General features: G+C 44.6%; 1 protein-coding gene across 1 annotated transcript; it reads right to left on the bottom strand.

Annotated features, from left to right (window-relative positions):
- Window positions 1-531: 531 nt before the first annotated feature.
- On the bottom strand, window positions 532-19,968 carry rbl2 (retinoblastoma-like 2 (p130)). The gene is made up of 22 exons (XM_078283097.1): window positions 19,798-19,968; window positions 18,165-18,295; window positions 17,758-17,958; window positions 16,621-16,685; window positions 14,101-14,229; window positions 12,240-12,400; window positions 11,619-11,683; window positions 11,076-11,247; window positions 10,442-10,605; window positions 9,530-9,642; window positions 9,334-9,437; window positions 8,584-8,721; window positions 7,791-7,955; window positions 6,712-6,823; window positions 5,732-6,010; window positions 5,280-5,479; window positions 4,317-4,493; window positions 3,875-3,946; window positions 3,284-3,383; window positions 2,510-2,784; window positions 1,690-1,863; window positions 532-1,471 (listed from the first exon to the last, which is right to left on the bottom strand). Exons 1-22 carry the CDS (start codon window positions 19,933-19,935, stop codon window positions 1,304-1,306), a joined length of 3,303 nt encoding a protein of 1,100 aa, XP_078139223.1. The 5' UTR covers window positions 19,936-19,968; the 3' UTR covers window positions 532-1,303.
- Window positions 19,969-21,202: the final 1,234 nt, after the last annotated feature.

Here is a 21,202-nt window from a genome sequence, read left to right as displayed (position 1 = left end):
CTGTCCAGCCTCTAGGCGGTGACACACAGTTAGGGCAACTCTGATGGGCAACAGTCGCCACAGGATTGTTGCTGCAATCACACTGAAGCATCTCAGTGGGAAACATTTGAACAGGTTTGCTGCCTGTTGCTGGGAGCTACCGTAAATCCTCTAATAGTGGCCTGTAGGGAATTAAAAGCCGGGTCTCCGATAATGGTCGGGGCCGTGGTCGACACAAACAAATAAAGGCCGGCCTCAAATACAGGCCGGGGAAAAACAAAGGAAACGAGACTAGGTCAAAACCTAGTATAAGGCTGGACCGTGTCCGTCCCCTCTCTCCGCCGCTGCCCTCTCCACCGCGCTCCTGGCCGGTGATCCGGCTGAAATCTCGGCCGGATCACCGGTAACACATCGGCGCCCAGCTTCAGTTAGCTTCAGTTAGCTTCAGTTAGCTTCAGTTAGCTTCAGTTAGCTTCAGCTTACATGCAAACAACGGTGGATACCGGTAAACTCCCGGTGCCTGTTTGTAACTGTAGTTTGTAGTAACGTACAAGTGCCACAAGACGGCTCGGCCGGCGGAAGTCTCTGGAGCATGCCGTCGTCGATTACCGTAATTATCATAATGCATTGCAGTAACAAAAAAACGGCTACCTAACGATCCCCAACAGAAGCAGATCAGAAAACAAGGAGGCTTCGTACTAAAATATGAGCAAATATACTTATCAAACAGAGGGAATTAGAAATAAAGGCCTGTCTCTAATATAAGCCTGCTTCCAATAAAGGCCTGGTACCCTCTGCAGTTGAGGTAAATAAAGGCCCGGGCTAATATTAGAGGATTTACGGTACTTTGCCAAGTGTATCACAACCTCATTGGCAACATACAGTACATAGGCAACTTTTGAGGCAATGGAGATTGGCAATATTACCATATGCCAATAACCTTTAGGGTGGCCAACTGTGTTACCCACCATGTGTTTATCAGGTATTTTATAATGGTTTCTAAAGTGACTCAGCCAATCAGAACCGAGGACTGGAACTATTGTTTTGTAACTGTTTCATCTGTTTTGTAATTTATTAAAAAAAAATGTACATTGCCTTAAAATGAAGCTCATGTATTGTAGCCTTTAAACCAAACCTGCTGAAAGCCCTACTGTAAATCAAGACTTAATGTCTGTGACAGTTGCCAGCTCATCGATGCCTGACAGGATGTTTGCGGTACGGTGGCATGGCGGTGTTGTGTTCTCGTGACGTGTGACGTGTGACGTGTGACGTGTGACGTGTGACGTGTGACGTGTGACGTGTGTCATGTGTCATGTGTGCTGGCTCAGTGGGAGGAGCTGCGGTCGTTGGCGACGTCCTGCAGCCGGCGGAGGAGGGCGGAGTGGTTGTCGGGACAAACCCTCTTGGGCGACAGCTCCTCCTCCAGCGGCATGCTGCGCTTCCTGGTGGGAGTCTCTCCGGTCCGGATCATGCTGTTGATCTCCTGCAGGCGCTGAGGGGTCAGAGGTCAGAGGTCAGGGAGCGGAGGTTAGAGCAGGACGACAAATATGTGTGTGTGTGTTGTGTAGTGTATAAATTCGTGTTTTGTGCACTGTATAAATGTGTGTATGTGTAGTGTAGTGTAAAGGTGTGTGTAGAATTCTGTATGAGTGAGTGTGTGTGTGTGTGTGTGTGTGTGTGTGTGTGTGTGTGTGTGTGTGTGTGCCTCACGTTGGGCGGGCTGCTGCAGATGTAGTAGTAGATCTTGTCTCGGGGGGTTGTGGGTGTCGGGGGGGTGCCGGTCTTGTGTGGTGAGATGTAGATGGAGTGTTTACTGGACAGCAGCACCCGGCGGGGCGAGCCGGTCCTCAGGGTGGGGTACGGACACAGCGGAGGAGACTCCACCTGCACACACACACACACACACACACACACACACACAGAATAGAGGGAAAGAAAAATCCCCCGTCAGATGTGATTTTGTGTTGTAATTAACTTTTTTTGGTGAACACACTTTCTCTCAACCTGCCTCGTCTGCTTCTACTTCAGTTAGTGATTTCCTACATTTCCCAGAATGCCCTACGAGAACGGGCATCAACATGTTGCATTCAACTGTGGGTTTTACACGTAGGTGGAGAGAGATAGAGATAGCTTCGTAAGAGTGAGAGAGGGAGAGTTTTTCCAGTCTAGAAAAAGTCTCCCCTTACTCAAGACTCAACCTGTCTCTCTGCTGCAGTGCATTCTGGTCTCTCTCCTGCTCCTGTGGGTGGAGAAACTGGTCTCTCTCCTCTTCTACGATGGATTTCTCCCTGTATGATTGTTGAACGTCTCTTGGTGCAAAATGGCGGCTCTAGAAAGAAGCCCTCGCTCTTTGATTCTGAGGGACTGACACCAAAACCTGACGTTTACCGCTGATGTTTTAAATCTGCTATCAAACTCCATGGTAGCTGATAATCAGGCAATCTTCCATATATAAATAAAGGAAAAAATAAGTCACTCTGGGTAACAGCATCAGCTAAATGCCTAAAATGTGAATCTAAATGTTTCTCACCCCTGCGGAGGGCGAGCTCGGCGAGTATCGCAGAGCGAAGTGCCGCATCTGCTTGATGTAAACCTGGTTGTAGAAGTGGATGAGGTCTCCTCGCTCCTCGCCGTCGCACAGGGTGGAGGTGGAGGTGGGGGTGGAGGAGGAGGAGGAGGAGGAGGAGGAAGAGGAGGAGGAGGTCTTGGCGGCGGTGTTGGTGGGTGTGGAGGGGGCGCTGCCGGGCTGGGGGGTGGGCAAGGTGCTGCTGGAGCGTATGGGAACCGGGCTGTTGTCTCCACCCGCTGGGGGAGGAGGAGGAGGAGGAGGAGGAGGAGGAGGAGGAGGAGGAGGAAGATGTGTCAGTCAATAGTAAACGAGGCAACAGTAAATAAGTCGTCCCAAATGAATGATGCAGTTTCCCTTTAGTAACAAAAATTCTCTTTGGCAGTCTTTGGCAGATAAATCAGTTGGGTCACCATCACACTGACTGGTAACTTTTTGAGCATTTGAACATTTGAACGCCTTGATTATACTGAGTTCTGTTTTAAAGTTTTAAATGAACACACATTGATTGATAACACACATGATTCTATACAAGCAATAGCATTTAAAATGGGTAGGGTGACATATTTCAATGAAAAATGTAACCAGCCTGTTTACCAGTAGGTGAGCCAAAAAGTTCATTTCAGTCAGTGCAACATGTCACCTTGTTTTGGCCTGTAACTGTAGCGACACACTGTGTGTGAGAGACAAATGAATGAATGAAAGAACGGATGAATGAATGTGTTTTAGTTTCCATACCTGGCTCCTGGTTGGTGTCAGTAGGTGAGTTCTGTCTGTTGGCGTCGCTGCTGCCTGAGTGACGCCTCTTCCTCCCTGAGATCAACACACTCCTGTAGACCTGAGGCACACACACACACACACACACACACACACACACACACACACACACACACACACGCGTACTGTGTCACGATGGTAACACATACTGTATCCTGATAGCAATGCATGTTGTATCACTATGGTAACACATGCTATTACCATACTGTTACATTAACACATACTGTATCACTATGGTAATGTGGACAACAGATCCTGTAATACTGCAACATCATCTGTTAGTACATATAATCAATACATGTATGTATTGAGCTTCTACCGGTCCCCATAGATACACACAGGCCATGTGGGGACTTGTGGAGGAAAGCTAATTCTGATGCTGCATGCCTCTTTCTATACTTATTAGCATTACAAAGTTATCAGCTGTTGCTATTTCGCAGTCTTTAGAGAGTGGAGACAGCTAAATATGTAAAAGCTGACAGGACTAATACCATCAGAACAGATAGAAAATAGATGTGGACAGATGCAGAAGTGATGATCAGAGGGACTCACGGTGCTGCTGGCCTGAGGCTGGGTGCGGTAACACTTCATAATGTTCTGGAACGACTTGTCCTCTTTGGTCACCTGCAGGAAACGATCAATACACACATTTTCTTCAATACGGGCGACACATACAACAGTACGGAGGGATGATTTTATACATGTAGACTGACAGACAGGCTGGCAGACAGGTCGATGGACACACACACACACACACACACACACACACACACAGTCTTACTTAAGTCACTTTTGGGGTATTTACATAGACTTACATTCATTTCCTGGTGACTTACCCTAACCCTAACCTTAACCACTGACCCAAAAATCAGCTTTTTACCAATTGGGGACACGGCTTTTGTCCCCACAAGCCATCCCCAATCAACTGGTCTTAAGTCTAGTGTGTGTCCCTGAAAGTGACTTAAGTCATACCCACACACACACACACAGAGACCTTTGTCATGACGTAGACGGCACACATGAGCAGCTGGTCGAGGTGGCGGTCCATCATGAGTTCGGTGCAGTGGACCAGAGAATACTCGAAACAGGTCCAGATCTTCCTCCTCAGCTCTGAGGAGATGTCCAGCTTGGCACACAGGTCTCTGAGACGCACGCTGGCCAGGTGGTACACCTGAGGACGGAAGCACAGGGTCAAATATCATGAAGCTGTGCTCACATACACAACAATACTGTACTAATATACTGTTTTCAAACTGCCAGCGCTTTTTTTTACACTAAAATCAATATGGAGCAGGTGTAAATTTGAAGGAAATCAGCCTGGAAAAGGAACTGTGTCTGTAATCTTTTTAGGCGGAGCAAAGCTAAACTAAAGTTGAGAAAAGTTTGACTTTTTACAGCAGCGCTCATGTTGTGAACAAACACAGTCTCAAGATTCTGTGAAATGAGTGTGAACTCTGAAACGCAGATTACATGTTGTGGACACAAATAATGTGAAGATTTACATTCCTCCACCATAAAAGGATTATGTGACAACAGCACAAATTGGACACAACATTTTCATGTGTTCGTCGCATGAAAAGGTTAGGCAACTAAAACAACTTAGTTAAGGTTAGGGTTAAGGTTTTGCCCATGGTTAAATAAGAAAAACTACTACTGAAAATGAAAGCTTCACACAGTAGAAAACTTCTCATGAGTAGGGAATTGAAACCGGGTTGTTGGAGTTGAAGGTGAATGTATCCGCCCACTTGATGGACAGGCCATCCCATAACCTAAAGGTCACAGAGTCAATCCCAACAACAGCCAATCTGTGTCCTGTTGAAGTGTCCTTGAGCAAGACACTGAACCCCTACCTGCTCAAGTCTCGCTGGATAAGAGCAGCAGCTAAATTGTAAATCAGCTAAATCCTAAAAATGTGAGGTACGTCAAAAACAAATATGCTGACAAGTTGTACTGTTACCTTTCTGAAGAACAGAGACAGCGAGCCTTTTCTCAGCGGGCTGCTGACTGGTTTGGCGACTGGCTTGGTGACGGCTGATTGGGCGGTGAGGGTGCCGGTCAGCGTCTGGGCGGACAGCGGCTGCAGCGTGGCTCCGCCCTGTCCCGTCACGCTCACTTGCACTGGGATGAAAGTGATGCCCCCGCTCTCATTGGCTATGCCTGCAGAGGTCAAAGGGCATGAGACTACGTATACGCTTGGGTACAAAATTCTGATGAAACAACAGAAGCCTGTCACAAAATATTTGGAGACATCAAAAGGCTGTGCTCTCTCTGTCTTCTAGTTTTTTATTTTATTTACATCAACATTCATATTTTGTAGTCAGTTCGCTGTATTGAGTCTCCCTGGTTGAAATAAAACCATTTTTCACAGCGTACAGGTAAACGCCCCCGATGTAAACCACCAAACCTCACCTTGCACAGGTATGGTGACCGTCTGGCCGTTGTTGGCGGTAACTGTAGCGGTCGCCATGGTGACCACGGTCTGCCCGGCCGGGATGGTGGTGACGAGGCTGGCCTGGCCGGTCTTGGGCGCGCCGGGGGCGGCTGTACCGGCGGTGCCGGTGGAGGTGCTGACGCAGGGGTCGGGGCTGCCGGCGCCGTCCACCGGGTCGATGAAGAGACGCCTCCGGGCCGGGCCGGTGGGCGGGGAGCTGTAGCGGTCCAGCAGGGTGGTGGGGGAGGGGGACACGCCTGGGGGAGGAGGGGGAGGGGGGGAGAATTATTTCACACTCCCTGCATACACGCTGTTTTCACCTGCTCAGATCCTGACCAGGACTGAGGGCCGCTGCACTAGCTAGTTCCAAGTTTTTGTCCTCGTCTCGTTTCTCCCTTTCACGTGGGAACTTGTCAAAAAATTTGCTTCAAAACACCTGAAACCACATCAGAGAGCATATGTCTGCAACTGGCGACAGCGGCTATTGTAAAGTACCAGTACGCTCTCCGATGCTGATGGATTGAATCTTTGCTCGTTTGCTTTTCCTAAGTCCCTGGATGTGTGTCTTTAAAACTTAAATTCAATAATAATCACATTCAATTTCAATCCATTGCATTCAATTTCAAATTGTGCCTTACATTTTTAAATTTTGTGTTCAAAATGTAATGTAAAATGTATGCAATTCAAATACAATCTCTCCTGGAATTAATCTCTTTCCATGGTTTTCACTGAAACATATACGTTTATACATTTTCACCATCTAATATTAATATATTTCTCCAGACCACAGGGAGGTTAATGGGAGATGTCTGTCAATCATCAGTGTGTAAGTGTTCCTTGTATTGGATGTGAGCAGTCTGTAGTCCGGCAGCAAGCCTACTGACTGACTCAAATGGTCAACAGATGAATTACACACACACACACACACACACACACACACACACGCACACACACGCACCTTTGACAGTGCTGTTGGTGGTGAGGTCAGGCCCATGGGTGATGGGGGTGAGCGGGGCGCTGCCTGAGCTGCTGCATCCGTCGTTTTGCTCCAGATACTGAGGAGGCATCACCTGAAACACACAGATCCAGATCCAGATCCAGATCCAGACCAGAAACAGTCACATCGGATGCAAACCGAACAGAACGAACCAGACAGAAAAACTGAACCGTGTGCAGCCAAAACCCTCAGGAAGGGAGGCCGTATTGAAATGTATTGAAATGTAGGACCTTTAGCTTGTTTAAAAAGTAAAATGTACATGCTCAAGCACTCCAAAATGCTTAGTACATTTTCTATTTTTATTTTTATTTTATTTAGATCCCCATTAGTTCCAGCAATGGGGATCCTTCCTGGAGTTCACACAAAAACAGGACAGCACAGACACATGACTGATGAAACCTATTGTCTTTATTAATCCCTAGTGTGGACAGTTACTTTCCTAAAAGTTGGGTCGCTTCAACAACAGTAATTCAAATTTACTTGGCGAAGTAGCTAGTGTTGTAGCTCAGCTAACAGCAGAAAGTTGTACCAGGCAGAAAAACAAACCAGAAGTGCCGTTTCTAGGGAATAGTGTGAGAATCCTATTACAAACTCGGGGCCAATAAATTCAATTCAATCAATTAATAGTTGGATTGCTACAATAACAATAAAATAACTTGGCGAAGTAGCTAGCGTTGTAGCTAGGCTAATGATGGAAACAAGTTTGGGCAGAAAAACAAGAAGTGTCGTTTCTGGGGGATTGTGGGAGAATTTTATTTCAAAGTCAGAGCCAATCAGAGCTGCCTTTGGTCTTGTTATCCCACAATTTACAACAGTTTCTCCAGAGCTCTGTAGTTGCAGCTAGAGGGGGGGCTACAGTAGTGGGAATCAAACCCGTAACCCTGGCAGCATTAGTGCCTTGCCCTACCCACTGATGGGTGCTGCTGGGTGTGTGTGTGGTGCTGCTGGGTATGTGTGTGTGGTGCTGCTGGGTGTGTGTGTGTGGTGCTGCTGGGTGTGTGTGTGGTGCTGCTGGGTGTGTGTGTGTGGTGCTGACGGACCTCCTGGCAGGCCGGGACGCGGTCCTTGGCCCCCCGGAGGCTCTCCCACAGCGGGGAGCCGCTGGCCCAGGCCAGGCTCTCCAGCACCTGCTCCTCCACCTGGTTCAGGTGCTTCACCACCTCCCGAAACAAACCCTGCTCCGCCCGCACCAGCACCTCGATCACCTGGACACACACACACACACACACACACACACACACAGTTACAGATACAGACATGTATGTATTGATACCTTGTAGAAGTGATAGGGTGTGGTGTGTATGTATTGATACCTTGTAGAAGTGATAGGGTGCGGTGTGTGTGTATTGATACCTTGTAGAAGTGGTAGGGTGCGGTGTGTATGTATTGATACCTTGTAGAAGTGATAGGGTGCGATGTGTATGTATTGATACCTTGTAGAAGTGATAGGGTGTGATGTGTATGTATTGATACCTTGTAGAAGTGGTAGGGTGCGGTGTGTATGTATTGATACCTTGTAGAAATTATAGGGTGCGGTGTGTATGTATTGATACCTTGTAGAAGTGATAGGGTGTGGTGTGTATGTATTGATACCTTGTAGAAGTGATAGGGTGCGGTGTGTATGTATTGATACCTTGTAGAAGTGATAGGGTGCGGTGTGTGTGTATTGATACCTTGTAGAAGTGATAGGGTGCGGTGTGTGTGTATTGATACCTTGTAGAAGTGGTAGGGTGTGGTGTGTATGTATTGATACCTTGTAGAAGTGATAGGGTGCGGTGTGTATGTATTGATACCTTGTAGAAGTGATAGGGTGCGGTGTGTATGTATTGATACCTTGTAGAAGTGATAGGCGGGGAGCTGGAAGATGCCGATCACGGTGGGGAAATCTCCTGGAGGTCTGTAGGAGAAGATGACGATCTCCAGACAGCAGACCAGCAGGGAGCGGTGGAAGATGTCCTGCTCCAGAATACCCTGTCCCACACACACACACACACACACACACACACACACACACAGTGAATGATTGAAGTTGTATTCCTTTGTTGGGAAAAGTGCAATAGAAATACAGTTAACTTCTGTTTTTCTATTTTAATTGGATTCTTTATTTAAATTCTTTATTTATCTTTGTGAATTGTGTTCCTATTCTTCCCTGAGTGAGAGCGGGCGTAGTTATTTTGTGGAGGATGATGGGAAGACGAGCGTCAAAACGTGTGTGAGGGTGGCGCTAAAAGTAGAGCTCAAGTCTATCTTGAGCAAATTTCAGGCATGTAGAACATTATCTAACAGAGTGGCAGGTGTCTGTTTGATTGATGTCTCTTCATGAAACATCCCATCCAAGTTCTTCCTATCATACCACAGGAGCGTTTCAGAACAACAACTTGAATGTATTTATTTTATGTTAAGTAGCATTCAATCGGAAAAGGAATAGGCCGTATTACACCAAATTTGTCATTTCCACACCCACAAAGTGTCCAAAGTTTGAAGCATTGTCAAGTGTCAGCACGCATTGTTAGTGGAGATTCATACTCACAGAGTTCAAGCTTTAGTGTACCAAGCATGAAGACTTGTGTGGTTTATACTCACAGACAGGTCCGCGTCTCCCAGTATCTTCTTCTCTCGCTCAATGATGGCCTCCAGAATCTTGTAGTACAGCGCCTCCGCCAGGCGGAAATACTTCACTGCCATATCTACAGCACAAAGACACGGATTATTTAGTCGGTTAGAGAAAAACAAACACTAACTTAAAATGTTCTGTTAATGAATTTGTGTGTAGATGTACCTTTCCCCATACTCCTGTTCTCTGTCCCGCTGCCCTCGTAGTGCTGACTGAAGAGCTGGAACATGTCCTTCAGGCGCTTGCTGATGACATCACTGGGGTCTCTGGCACAGGCCCTGCAACCAAACGGCACAGGGACTCCCCTCCGTATTCAGCAGGTATTTTAACCGAGAAACATGACTGGTCAAAGGCGCCTCACAACTGTGCTGGTGATGTTGCATTCATGTCGTATGGCAAAGACGGGAGATACGAGCGTCCTACTTGAAAATGCCGTTCACCTCAGCTCTCAGGTGGTAAATAAATACTACTTGGGAACTTGCCGTTTATTCTGCATTCGCGTCATATTGGAAGATGTGAAAGAACGGGATGGCATCTGTGTGTTGACACATTTCCGCTATTCTTGCACTAAGTGAGAGATACAGTGTCAGAGCCTAGAAAAAACTCCCACGTCCGACTTGTAATTACCACTATGAAGCGACGTGAACGTTTCTGTTCTTCACAATATTTCCAAAATTCTGAAGAACAGGCAATTTGTTTACTGTAAAGGAAAACATTTCATCTACAAATTCTGGAGAAAAAGTAAGGAACTTTTTGATAAACAAGTTTTACCAGTAGTATTCCTGTGTGGATAAGGCTGAATATATGATGTAATCAGTAGATGATGTGTGTCAATATTTGACTTCTGTAAAGATAATGATCTGGAATTGGACCGTTTTGCAGAATGAGTCTTTTTTTCGATTGCTGTGGCAGCTGAACATTAGTTCGGAGAAGTGCGTCAAATCAAATGAGAAAACTGGAATAACTGTTGGTGAAAAACTACAGTAAGTTAAATGAAAATAAAGGAAATTAAATGCTTCTTTGCCATTTCAAACCTAATCCACCCGCACACGCCGTATGTCCACTTTATCCTGGTACCTGAGTATTTCTGTTAATCTAGCGCTGGGCCCGTGTTTGACTCCGGTCAGCAGACTGTGGAGTCGGCCGACGCTCTGCATGGCGGAGGAGAGCGGCGACGCCAGGCTGTTGTCCTGGACGTACTTCCTACCAGTCAGAGGAGTGGAAACCTTCAGAGCCGAGGCCTGCCGAGAGGACAGACAGCAGGGGGGTACGTCAAGTTTCAGGTTGATTTATTTGCACATATGATAAAACAGAGAAAGTAGAAAGAGAAAAATGATGCAGAAATGTAAATCAAGATGACAAACGAGGACACAGCTGGACTGGGTGACAGAAACTTCATGACATCAAAACATGACGAGGAGGAAACAGTGAACAGTGATCAATATGCAGAAATGACAAATAAGGGGAATACAATAAAGTACAATAAATCCTTGTCTAGAGCAGTGTAACAGGCAGCCAATCAGGAGCCTGTTTGATTCAGAGCCATTGTTTTACTTTGATTTGATTTTTGCCAGCAGGGAAAGGGTTTGACAACAGGCAGAAACCAAAACCTGTATTTAACCGTGTGACTCTGCCAAAGACAAATTTTACCAGCATTTTGGTGTTTGCCAGGTGTTAATTTTGGACCCAGTGTGTGTGTGTGTTGTCTTACAGTGAGGCTAGTGTGCAGCCTGTAGGTGGCGCTGTCCTGGTTCTCCACCCCCTCACACAGGCAGGGCCCCGGGGTGCCGATGTCCTCGCTGGCCCCCTCGCCCGTGAAGATCCTCTCATCCAGGCTGCCGGTGGCCAGGATGTGCTCCTCATACACCCGACTGAGAGATGCACTGTGGGTAGAGGAGAGGAGAGGAGAGGAGAGGAGAGGAGGAGAGGAGAGGAGAGGAGAGGAGAGGAGAGGAGAGGAGAGGAGAGGAGAGGAGGGGAGGGGAGAGGAGAGGAGAGGAGGAGGGGAGGAGAGGAGAGGAGAGGAGAGGAGAGGAGGAGAGAAGAGGAGAGGAGAGGAGAGGAGAGGAGAGGAGAGGAGAGGAGAGGAGAGGAGGAGGGGAGGAGAGAAGAGGAGAGGAGAGGAGAGGAGGAGAGGAGAGCAGAGGTTAGGGTAGAGTACAGTACAGCACAGTACAGCTTGTTATTTGCATTTTAAGGCATCGTGCTCGTTTCAGGAAGCTTCATTAGCTGCATGGTGACAGCTGACACTTACAAACTGTCTCCAAAGTTCATAGGATCCAGAAACCCGGTCAAGCTGTCTTCTTTCCCTTTGAGAATCTGTGGGAGAGGGAATAAAGAAAGTTTAGTTGTACAGTAAACCACACACACCACCGGAGAATACCTACACATTGACAGTAGGCCATGAGAGTGTGTGCGTGTGTGTGTGTGTGTGTGTGAGAGAGAGAAAGAGAGAGAAAACAGAAATGTGTGTGTTTGTAGAAGGAAGTGCAAAGCCATATTATTAGGCAGGTCCAAATTTTTTAATTTAAAAAAGATTCACCTCAAAACCAGTATTATTAAGTCAGAAAATTACTGCTAGGAAATATGATTCTTACTCGGAATACATTTAAGATGAAGTTGACGTTGCTGCTATGTGAATATAACCAAAACACAAGTGATAGCTGAAGTAATAATAGGTAAGCTGAAGTAAGTATTTGTTGTCTAGATCTCGTGACGTTGCTTCTCAGAGGAAACGATGAGGAAACGCACTGCCTGAGGTGCGCACTGAAGTGTTCACCATGCAAATACTTCTAGCATGGCAGGTAATAATCTTACTGTGGCAGACTACTGTGATAGAAAACATAAAGGGGAAACCCTGGTGTGCATGTGTTACCCTCTTATGGAAGAGCTTCTTGATGAAGGGCTTCCAGAAGTGCTCCTTGACTCCCTTGGCCTCCAGCACCAGGCCGTCATGCAGCTCACACAGCTGCTCCATGAAGCAGTACGGGCCTGCAGCCGGCCTGTAGTCCTTACTGACAAAGTCCTCCGGCAGGCCTGGGACAGGAGAGAGAGAGGGAGGGCGACAGTTTACGTTTATGTGACCCGGCGACTGGCCATACTCCGGTTAAAAGAGAAATCCACCCTAAAACACTTATAATATAATAATAATAAACTTTATTGATATAGCACCTTTCAAAACAATTGTTACAAAGTGCTTTACAATAAATAAATAAAAAAAGCATGAATAAAAACACTAGAAAAGAGGAAAAAAAAAAAAGAAAGAATAGAAAGTAAGCACAAATAAATAAAATGAAATGAAAATCATTATAAAAAATGGCTACAGCAACAAGATCAATGGAGTAAAAATAGAGCTAAGAAACAAGGAATAAAAGTAAAACACAACTAAGAAATAAAAATCATAGTAAAAAAAAGCCTTTACATAAAAATGTGTTTTGAGGAGAGACTTAAAAGAAAACACAGAGTTTGCTAAGCCTGAGATTCTTGAACACCGTTATAAAACAGCTCTATTGGTGATGTGCTTTGAATTTCTGGTAGAATAGAATTTGATTTGATTTGGCTTTTTTTCTAGAGCCGCCATTTTGCTGCCATTGGGATTTTTAAGCCACTGTGGCCCGGAGACAAAAACGTTTGCTTCCTGCCCTGAATGCAACCACAAGTACTGTTATGTTATATAGTAAGGCTGGGAGGGCTAGAGTCGGGAGATGCATGCAGGAGTGAACAGGTTCTACAGTAGGATGTTTAGAGAGGGGGGTTATGGGGGTGGGGGGGGGGGTGATGTGGTTCAGCCCTGCACAGGAAGCAGGAGGTGTCAACAGGAAGGGAGTGCAAGCGCTGATATACAGTCCTGTGCTGTTTTTTTGGGAGTTGGCTCTATTGAGTTTGTTAAATACCTTTTGATTTATTTTACTTGTTTGATTCATTATTGTACATGAGCGACAGGCAGGCTTCCTGTACGTCTCTGCTGATTTAACTCTGTCCAGTCACACATTCTGCAGTTTCCATGAACGATATGTTGTGAGCTTGAGAGTATATGGCTAATAAGTGCAGTTCTGAGATACTGATAATCTTATATTTGACATATCATCTAGCAAAACTGTTATGTGCTTTCTATCTTTTGCAATCTTTAACCCCAAAAGGTTATTTTTTTTAAATACATAACACCACACGAGCAAAAACCAACAATGAAAGATCATGAATATGTGGATACAAAAAAAAATGTAAGAACCATATAATTCGAAGCTCACAATTTGTCAGCATCTAGGTTCAAGTGTTGCAATTTTAGCTGATTTGAATGTTCCAGGTCTTGACCAGTTAAAAATCAGATTATGACAAAAAAAAAATTCATGACATTTCCAAACTTTTGCATATAGGCTGTATAATTTCCCATAACCTTTCCAGGCCTAGAAAAACACAACTTTCAAATAATGTGTTTTCTCCAGGTTTTCCATGACAGTGGGAACGCTGAAGGAAGACTGTGTTTTTAGGAAGTATAATGTATCTTTGGCCATCACTTCCAAGCAGCGCACATGGTCATAAACTGAAAAAACATATAGCTATACATTTCCTTAATCGCAAAATTTTGGAGCATGCAGAAGGTTAACAGCATGACCTGTAAAAACAGCTGCAGATGCATCATCCCTACTTTGAATCTCGAGTTACACATGTGCGCCTATTTCCCAGATAGGCTGAATGAATCTTTCAGGAGGATGCAGTGCAGTAGGACTGTGCAGTACCTTTGAAGTTCGGGTTGAGCAGGTCTTTCCTGGCGTTGCACAGCAGAGCGTTGGTGAACACCAAGTCCAGAGCGCACAGCAGCAGGTGGTAGGAGTTGACCAGGTCATCACTGATCATAGGGAAGTTCCCTAGAAAGTAAGTAAGACTTTATTTATATAGCACTTTTCGAAAAACAAGAGTTACAAAAGGAAATAAAACAAAAAGCAAGTTAAAAACAAACGGAGGGCAAAAGAGCACAGGACATAAAGTGCAGACAAGTGCAACAGTCCATAGGAACATGCACATAACATAATAAAAACACTGTAAAATGAAAATTAACAAAAATGCCTGTTTAAATAAATAGGTTTTAAGAAGTGACTTATAATGGGAAACTGAATCTGCCAGTCTAACACATAGGAGGAGGCGATTCCATAGAGCTGGAGCTAAAACTGAAAAGGCACGGTCACCTCTAGTTTTTAGGTTGAGAAAGAATAAAAGAAAGAAAGAAAGAAAGAAAAACAAAGAAAGAAAGAACAAAAGAAACAAAGAAACAAAGAAAGAGGGAAAGTAAGAAAGAAAGAAAAATGATTAAGTCTATATCTTCCATATCTACCACATGAGGGAATTATAATGTCTTCAGGCTGAGTTGGCACAGCAAACACACCGAAACTAGTGCCAAATTTACACAGGCAGATCAAAACTCGTTTTATTACCAAGAGCTGCCAAGATATCAGATTCACACTGAAAAGCATGTGTGTGTTATGAGGGCTGAAAAGCATTTAGCTGGCAGCAGCAGCCTACAGGAGCAGGTACATCAGAAGCGGGTGGGGAAGCTGAATGAGTCACACTCTTCCCCTCAACAAATACCACTGATTAGGTCAACTTAAAGGATTTTGGTGTCTGCAAAAGTAAGTGACAGCACTTCCACCGTTTTTGTAGAATGACCCAAGATCGTTTTCTCAGCTACAGTGGTGAGCAAAACATTATGATGTCACAGTGAAGTTGACCTTTGAACTTTTGGATATAAAATGTCATCACTTCATCATTTTATCCTATTAGACAATTGTGTGAAATTTTGCGTATGAATTCTTGAGTTATGGCCAAAAACGTCTTTTGTGAGGTCACAGTGACCTTGACCTTTGACCTTTGACCACCAAATTCTAATCAGTTCATCCTTGAGTCCAAGTGGACGTTTGTGCCAAATTTGAAGAAATTCCCTCAAGGCGTTCCTGAGATATCGCGTTTACGAGAATGGGACGGACAGACAACCCAAAAACATAATGCCTCCGGCACAACGCCCTCCACCAACACTAATTCTCCGACTTGCTGTTACATCCAAACACATCATTTCTATCACTTAAATAGTTTATGTTAAATTGATTTCTTGACCCTGCAAACATACCATTAGGATTTGAAATCGAGTCTCTATCTCGTTAGTTTCATAGTTATGGCTAAAAAAACGATAATCGTATAATGGCGGAAATCCCAGATCTGGATCACCACCAAAATCTAATCAACTGTTCCTCAACCCAAGGATTATCTGTCCACCACATTTCATGGAAATCTGTTCACATGATTTTGAGATATAATGCTGACAGACAGACAGGCAAACTAACTAACTCATAATCTCCTTGGTGGGGGTAAAGATGAGTTCTGGTGAATGGCGGCAGGACTTTACAACATGATGATCTGACACTGACCAGCCTGTGTTTGCCCTCTCATTAGTCCTGCTGCAAGTCAGTCACACTCTCTCTCTCCTTTACCGGCCCCTTGCTGATCCTGAGCTCTAATCCTTGTTGGTCCTTCCTGTTTGTTAGGAGGGTTGGCCCTGCGCCACTTTGTCCAACTTTGTCCCCTCACTTAAAAACCAGGGTTTCCACAATGTTTTCATATCAAGGCCCCCCCATATTATGATATGAGCCTCTGTTTGATGACATTTTATCTGAGGGACCCCCCATCTGAATCCCTCTGATCAGTACAGTCATTCTCCTACATTCGCTCCTAGTTTTAACCTCTAGTGAATTAAATGACAGTGAAATTAAAACTACTCTTCATTCTGCTGGGAGTCCCCGGACGCCATATTGGGAACCACTGCTTTAAACTGCTGCAGAATATAAAACGGATGCCTAGGAGCCGCTCAGTTGTTGAGGGGAGGGAGATTTTCTCAGCTGGTCGAGAGGTTCGAACCGACAACCTTCCAGCTGTAGGTCTGGTTCTCCAACCTTTAGCCCCTCGTCTGTTTACCATGTTATGGTATGACATGAGTAGTCAAGAGATTAGAGAAAACGCACACCTGGACTAGGGAAGTGCTTGCTGCAGTGAAGACTTAAAATCCACATGCTCAGAACTCCAATGCAAAGACTAATTTATTTATTTACAGACATTTCGACAGGCAGTGTGGTTTGCTCCTGATGAAGATGGACTGCCTGTCGAAACGTCGGTAGCTGATCAAATAAATTAGTCTTCGCATGGGAGTTATGAGTGTGTGGCTTCTCTTTTCTGGATGGTACGACACGAAACAAGCAACACCAAGCGTTTACCTTTAGCATGGACAAACAGGATCCAGCAGAAGTTGAAGACCTCGGACACGGTGCACGGGTGGCGTCTGAAAAGTAATAACGAGGAAACATCTACATTACATTTGTTTTGGCATCGTTCATGTATTACATGGCTACAAAGTCATGATGCACAAGTGCTGTGGTGGCAAGCACATCCAAAGTCCTATTCGAATGTGGAAAGTACCCGTGTCATGTGCCAACTGCCAGTAATGTAATTTCACACACAAGATAAAAATATTCAGTCATCCAGTCAGTGTGAGTCATTCTGGGTGAGAGCATCAACTAAATGCCTATAATATACATACATAACTGTAAAAGGTATAATGTTAAGCTATAAAATGATTCCACTGTAGTGAGATCCAGGGTCCAAAATTAAAAAGGGGTTAGAGCAACAATACCCATGAAAGTTCATAAAATGCCTGTGAAATAAAAAATGAAAATGAAGAGTACCATTTTGCATTTCACCCTGTTTACATTTTATTCACTGAGTTGTCAAATATTCACGTGTAAATGCAGCTACTGTCCCCTGTGGGCCACCGTAGCTGATTTGTGGGAACCTATGACTAAGCAATTCTTTTCGATGTGTTCTGGGAGACAAAAATGGAGCGGGTTTTGATCAGACAACAACCGAGTACGCAGCCTGAAGCAGTAGAAAGTGTTGGTACCACACAGCCAGCAGCAGAACAAAATGCCGACACCAAACCAAACTAATGCGTCAACAAAGAAATTAAGCAACCAATATTGTGAAAAACTCAGCAATGGAGGGACGATGGAAGATGGACTAGTTTGGGACAGAGAGGGGAAAACAGCTCCATCCTCTTCTGTAAGTCCTGCCATGAATCTCCAGCAGGGAGAAAGAAGCTAAAACAAATCTTGGTAGTACAAACTGAGTGTTTATTTAAGATAAAATAAGATAAGATAAGATAAGATAAGATAGCACTTTATTAATCCCCTTGGGGAAATTCAGGTGCCAATATGCAACAAAAATGTATTACAGTTCAATAAAAATGTCCCAGAAAAAGACTAATATGCCCCTAATATAGCCCTATGAAAAAACAGTTCATTTCTTACCCCCGGTGAGGTCAAAGGTCATGACACACTTCACAGACTGCCTCCTACCTCTGCTTGCGGCTGCGGTGAACTCGAGGCGGGTCGTCCGACGGCGCCTTGAAGATGGCTTTGAAGATGGGAACGTACTTCTTAAAGATGACCGCCGACACGGTGAAGTTCCTCTCCAGCTTCTCGGTGCTCCGGCGGAAGTCCTGCGGCAGGTTGGCCATGTCCTGCCACTTCTTCATCTTGTTAAAAAACTCTATCAGGCTGGGAGGGAGGAGAAGAAGAAGAAGAAGAAGAAGAAGAGGGAAACCGTGGCAGAGAATCACACCGGTCACCAGGAAAACGCTCATAAATAACGCCTGTGGTTTGTAAGTTTGACTAATCTGTAAAGAGTGATAAAGGACTATATAAATAAACTTGACTGGACTGACAGACTTGGGGGTGAGTGCACAGGTGCATTGTGGGTATACCTCTGTTCTGAGCAGCGCAGGATTCTGGTCAGAGAGACGTAGTTCCCCTCGGCGGTGCCTTTCCCAACCGTCGGTACCGAAGACCGACAGGCAACATAGAGAGCGCAGGCCAGCCAGTGCAGCTCGCTGCCCTGCAGTGTGTGTGTGTGTGTGAGAGAGAGAGAGAGAGAGAGAGAGAGAGAGAGTAAATAAGAGTGAGTGAAATAAAGAGAGAGAGGGAGGGTGAGTGAGTAGGTAAGAGAGTAGTGAGAGAGACAAAGAGAGACAGTGTATGGGGGAGAGGGGGAGAAAGGAGGAAAGAGAGAGAGAAAGAGAGAGAGAGAGAGCAAGAGAAAGGGGGGTGAGAGTTGAAAGAGAGGGAGAGGAAAAAGAGACCAAGGGAGAGAGAGAGAGATAAAAAGAGACAGTGTGTGGGAGGAGAGAAGTGGTAAGAAGGGAGGAAAGAGAGGGAAAGAAAAGAAAAAGTGTGTGAGAGAGAGAGCAAGCAAGTAAACAAGAGTGAGTGAATTAGATAGAGGGAGGGTGAGAAGGTAAGAGAGGAGTGTGAGAGTTGTGAAAGAGAAAGAGAGAGAGAAAGAGGGAGAGAGACAAAGAGAGACAGTGTATGGGGGGAGAAGAGGGAGAAAGGAGGAAAGAAAGAGAGAGGGTGTGAGTGAGAGAGAGGGGGGTGAGAGTTGAAAAAGAGAGCGAAGGAAAGAGAGAGATAAACAAAAAGAGACAGTGTGTGTGTGGGTGGAGAGAAGTGGGTTGAAGGGACGAAAGAGAGGGAAAGAGAAGAAAAAGTGTGTGTATGTGTGTGAGAGAGACAGAGAGAGAAAGAGAGTAAGCGAGTAAATAAGAGTGAGTGAATCAGAGAGAGGGAGGGTGAGAAGGTAAGAGAGGAGTGTGAGAGAAAGAGAGAGAGAAAGAGGGAGAGAGAGACAAAGAGAGACAGTGTATGGGGAGAAGAGGGAGAAAGGAGGAAAGAAAGAGAGATAGGGTGAGTAAATAAGAGTGAGTGAATTAGAGAGAGGGAGGGAGGGAGGGAGAGTGAGATAAAAAGAAACAGTGTGTGGGGGAGCGAAGGGAGGAGAAGAGAGAAGTAAAAGTGTGTGTGTGTGTGTGTGTGTGTGTGTGTGTGTGTGTGTGTGTGTGAGGGAGTGAAAGAGAGAGAGAGAGAGGAAGAAGAAAAGACAGAGTTTATTTAATCAGCAGGTAGTGTCACACTGCGCCATGTTGGAAATCCTCCCCTCTAGTGGCTTCTCATTGTCCATACTGATTATTACCATGTAGTATCAAAACATTTAGCGTGCTAGCATGCACCAATGCATCTGTGTATATAAGAATGCTATTACTTGTTTAACATTATAGTAAGCTAGTTTTGTAGAAGGCCAAGCACCGAATTTACGACCTATTAGCACTTGAGGATACTGTGCTATAGGTTTTTTTTATTATTGATTTGAACAAGTCACACCTCCATTCATATTTCTATCATGCTATATAACGACAGAAGTGGACAGAGACGAGATGTGTAGCTAGGTAGGACCGTGGTAGTTATGGTAAACATACATACACAAGCCGGGAAACAACAACAAGCGCATACAGGAAATTCATGTCAACAGATAGGTCTATTATTTGTTTTTGTTTTTTTTACCTCTAACGTAAAATTTCTGCTTATGTTTTCGTAGCTCTTCCATGCCTCACTGCTCGCCTCCTCGTCCATATTCAAAGCTCGACACAGATCTTCAAATCCAGTTCTGGCTTTCTGCAAAAAGTCGTCCTCGTCGCTCATTTCGCCTCTCCAAACAGCGCAAAGAAACGCGGATTAACGGTTAAAACAACAACGCCGACAAAAGCGAGGCTGCCGTTACGCGGCTGGTCGCTAAAATATGAACGTAGCTGTGTTATTATCGCGCTATAAGGTATACAGTTCTGTACAGTGTGGCCATTTAAATGTCCTTTGACTGACAGTTACTACGTTGCGTAGAAGCTCCACGCTCCAGACGTCCGGAGGGTCAGCCGCGAGAGGGAGAGACGTCATTTCTGGGCGTAGTTTAGTTCGCGAATACCAAAAACAGCGTAAAAGTAGCCCCCGCCCACTAAACGTGCGTTGCAGAGCATGAATGGGTGGGTCGGAAGTCAATCACACGGATTACTACTACTTCCGGTTGTTTTTGTTTTCCACTTGTTTCAGAAGTTAAAATCCTTAACGGTGGAAAACCAGCGGCTCTGTTAAAGCGTTGAAATGTTTCGTATCATGCTTTTTAAACGTAAGACCGTTAAAGGTCTCGAATACAGTTAGATGAAGCATTTTAAGTTTTAAAGTCACTTTGGGGTTCCTAAAATGTGTTTTTTTCCCGTTGAGAAATCAGCGCAGTCACCGAGACCTGTCCATGTTGTTTTATTTCATTCTTATTTCATTCGCGGAATGACCTTTTATTGTAACAGTCATTTAAATGTCTTCAAAAGTCCAACATTTAAGTTTGATGAAACTGGGAGACACCCTGACAATTCTACTCTTCCTGGTTATGTAGTCTACATGTGGGACTAACATGGTCCAGTCTTGGTTAAAACTCTGTCTGCAGCGTTTTGCACCAGTTCAGCTTTTGTTTCGACAAGCATCACAATAATCCTATATAATACAGTTTTAGATACTAAACAAATATCACAGCAAATGTCCCAGTAGTAATATTGTAGTGATATTATTAGAGAAAAAAAGCCATAAAGTTAGATAAGGTCACACTATAAACTCAATATGTAGGCCTTCCACAGGCAGACTATACTAAGGGACTATGGTGGGAATAGTGTTGATACAATAGGAGGTAAAAAAAGAAATAAAAAAACTAAAAACATATATATATACTGTGTACGAAGGTCACTATAAACTATTGAATACCATCACACCATGCTGGCTGTTTTGTGTTTTTTTTCATGTTTTTTACTGTTTATTATGTTGTTTGTCTCTAACTAACGAACTAACTAACTAACTAAATAACTAATCAGATACACCATCAGTGCCTATAAGAATATTATGGTGATGTTTTCCGGTAGGCATAGAA

This window comes from Centroberyx gerrardi, chromosome 4 (genome assembly GCF_048128805.1).
Source record: "Centroberyx gerrardi isolate f3 chromosome 4, fCenGer3.hap1.cur.20231027, whole genome shotgun sequence".
Classification (NCBI taxonomy): Eukaryota; Metazoa; Chordata; class Actinopteri; order Beryciformes; family Berycidae; genus Centroberyx; species Centroberyx gerrardi.
Note: the sequence above shows the minus strand (reverse complement) of the source record. Positions and strands in the feature narration are given on the sequence as shown.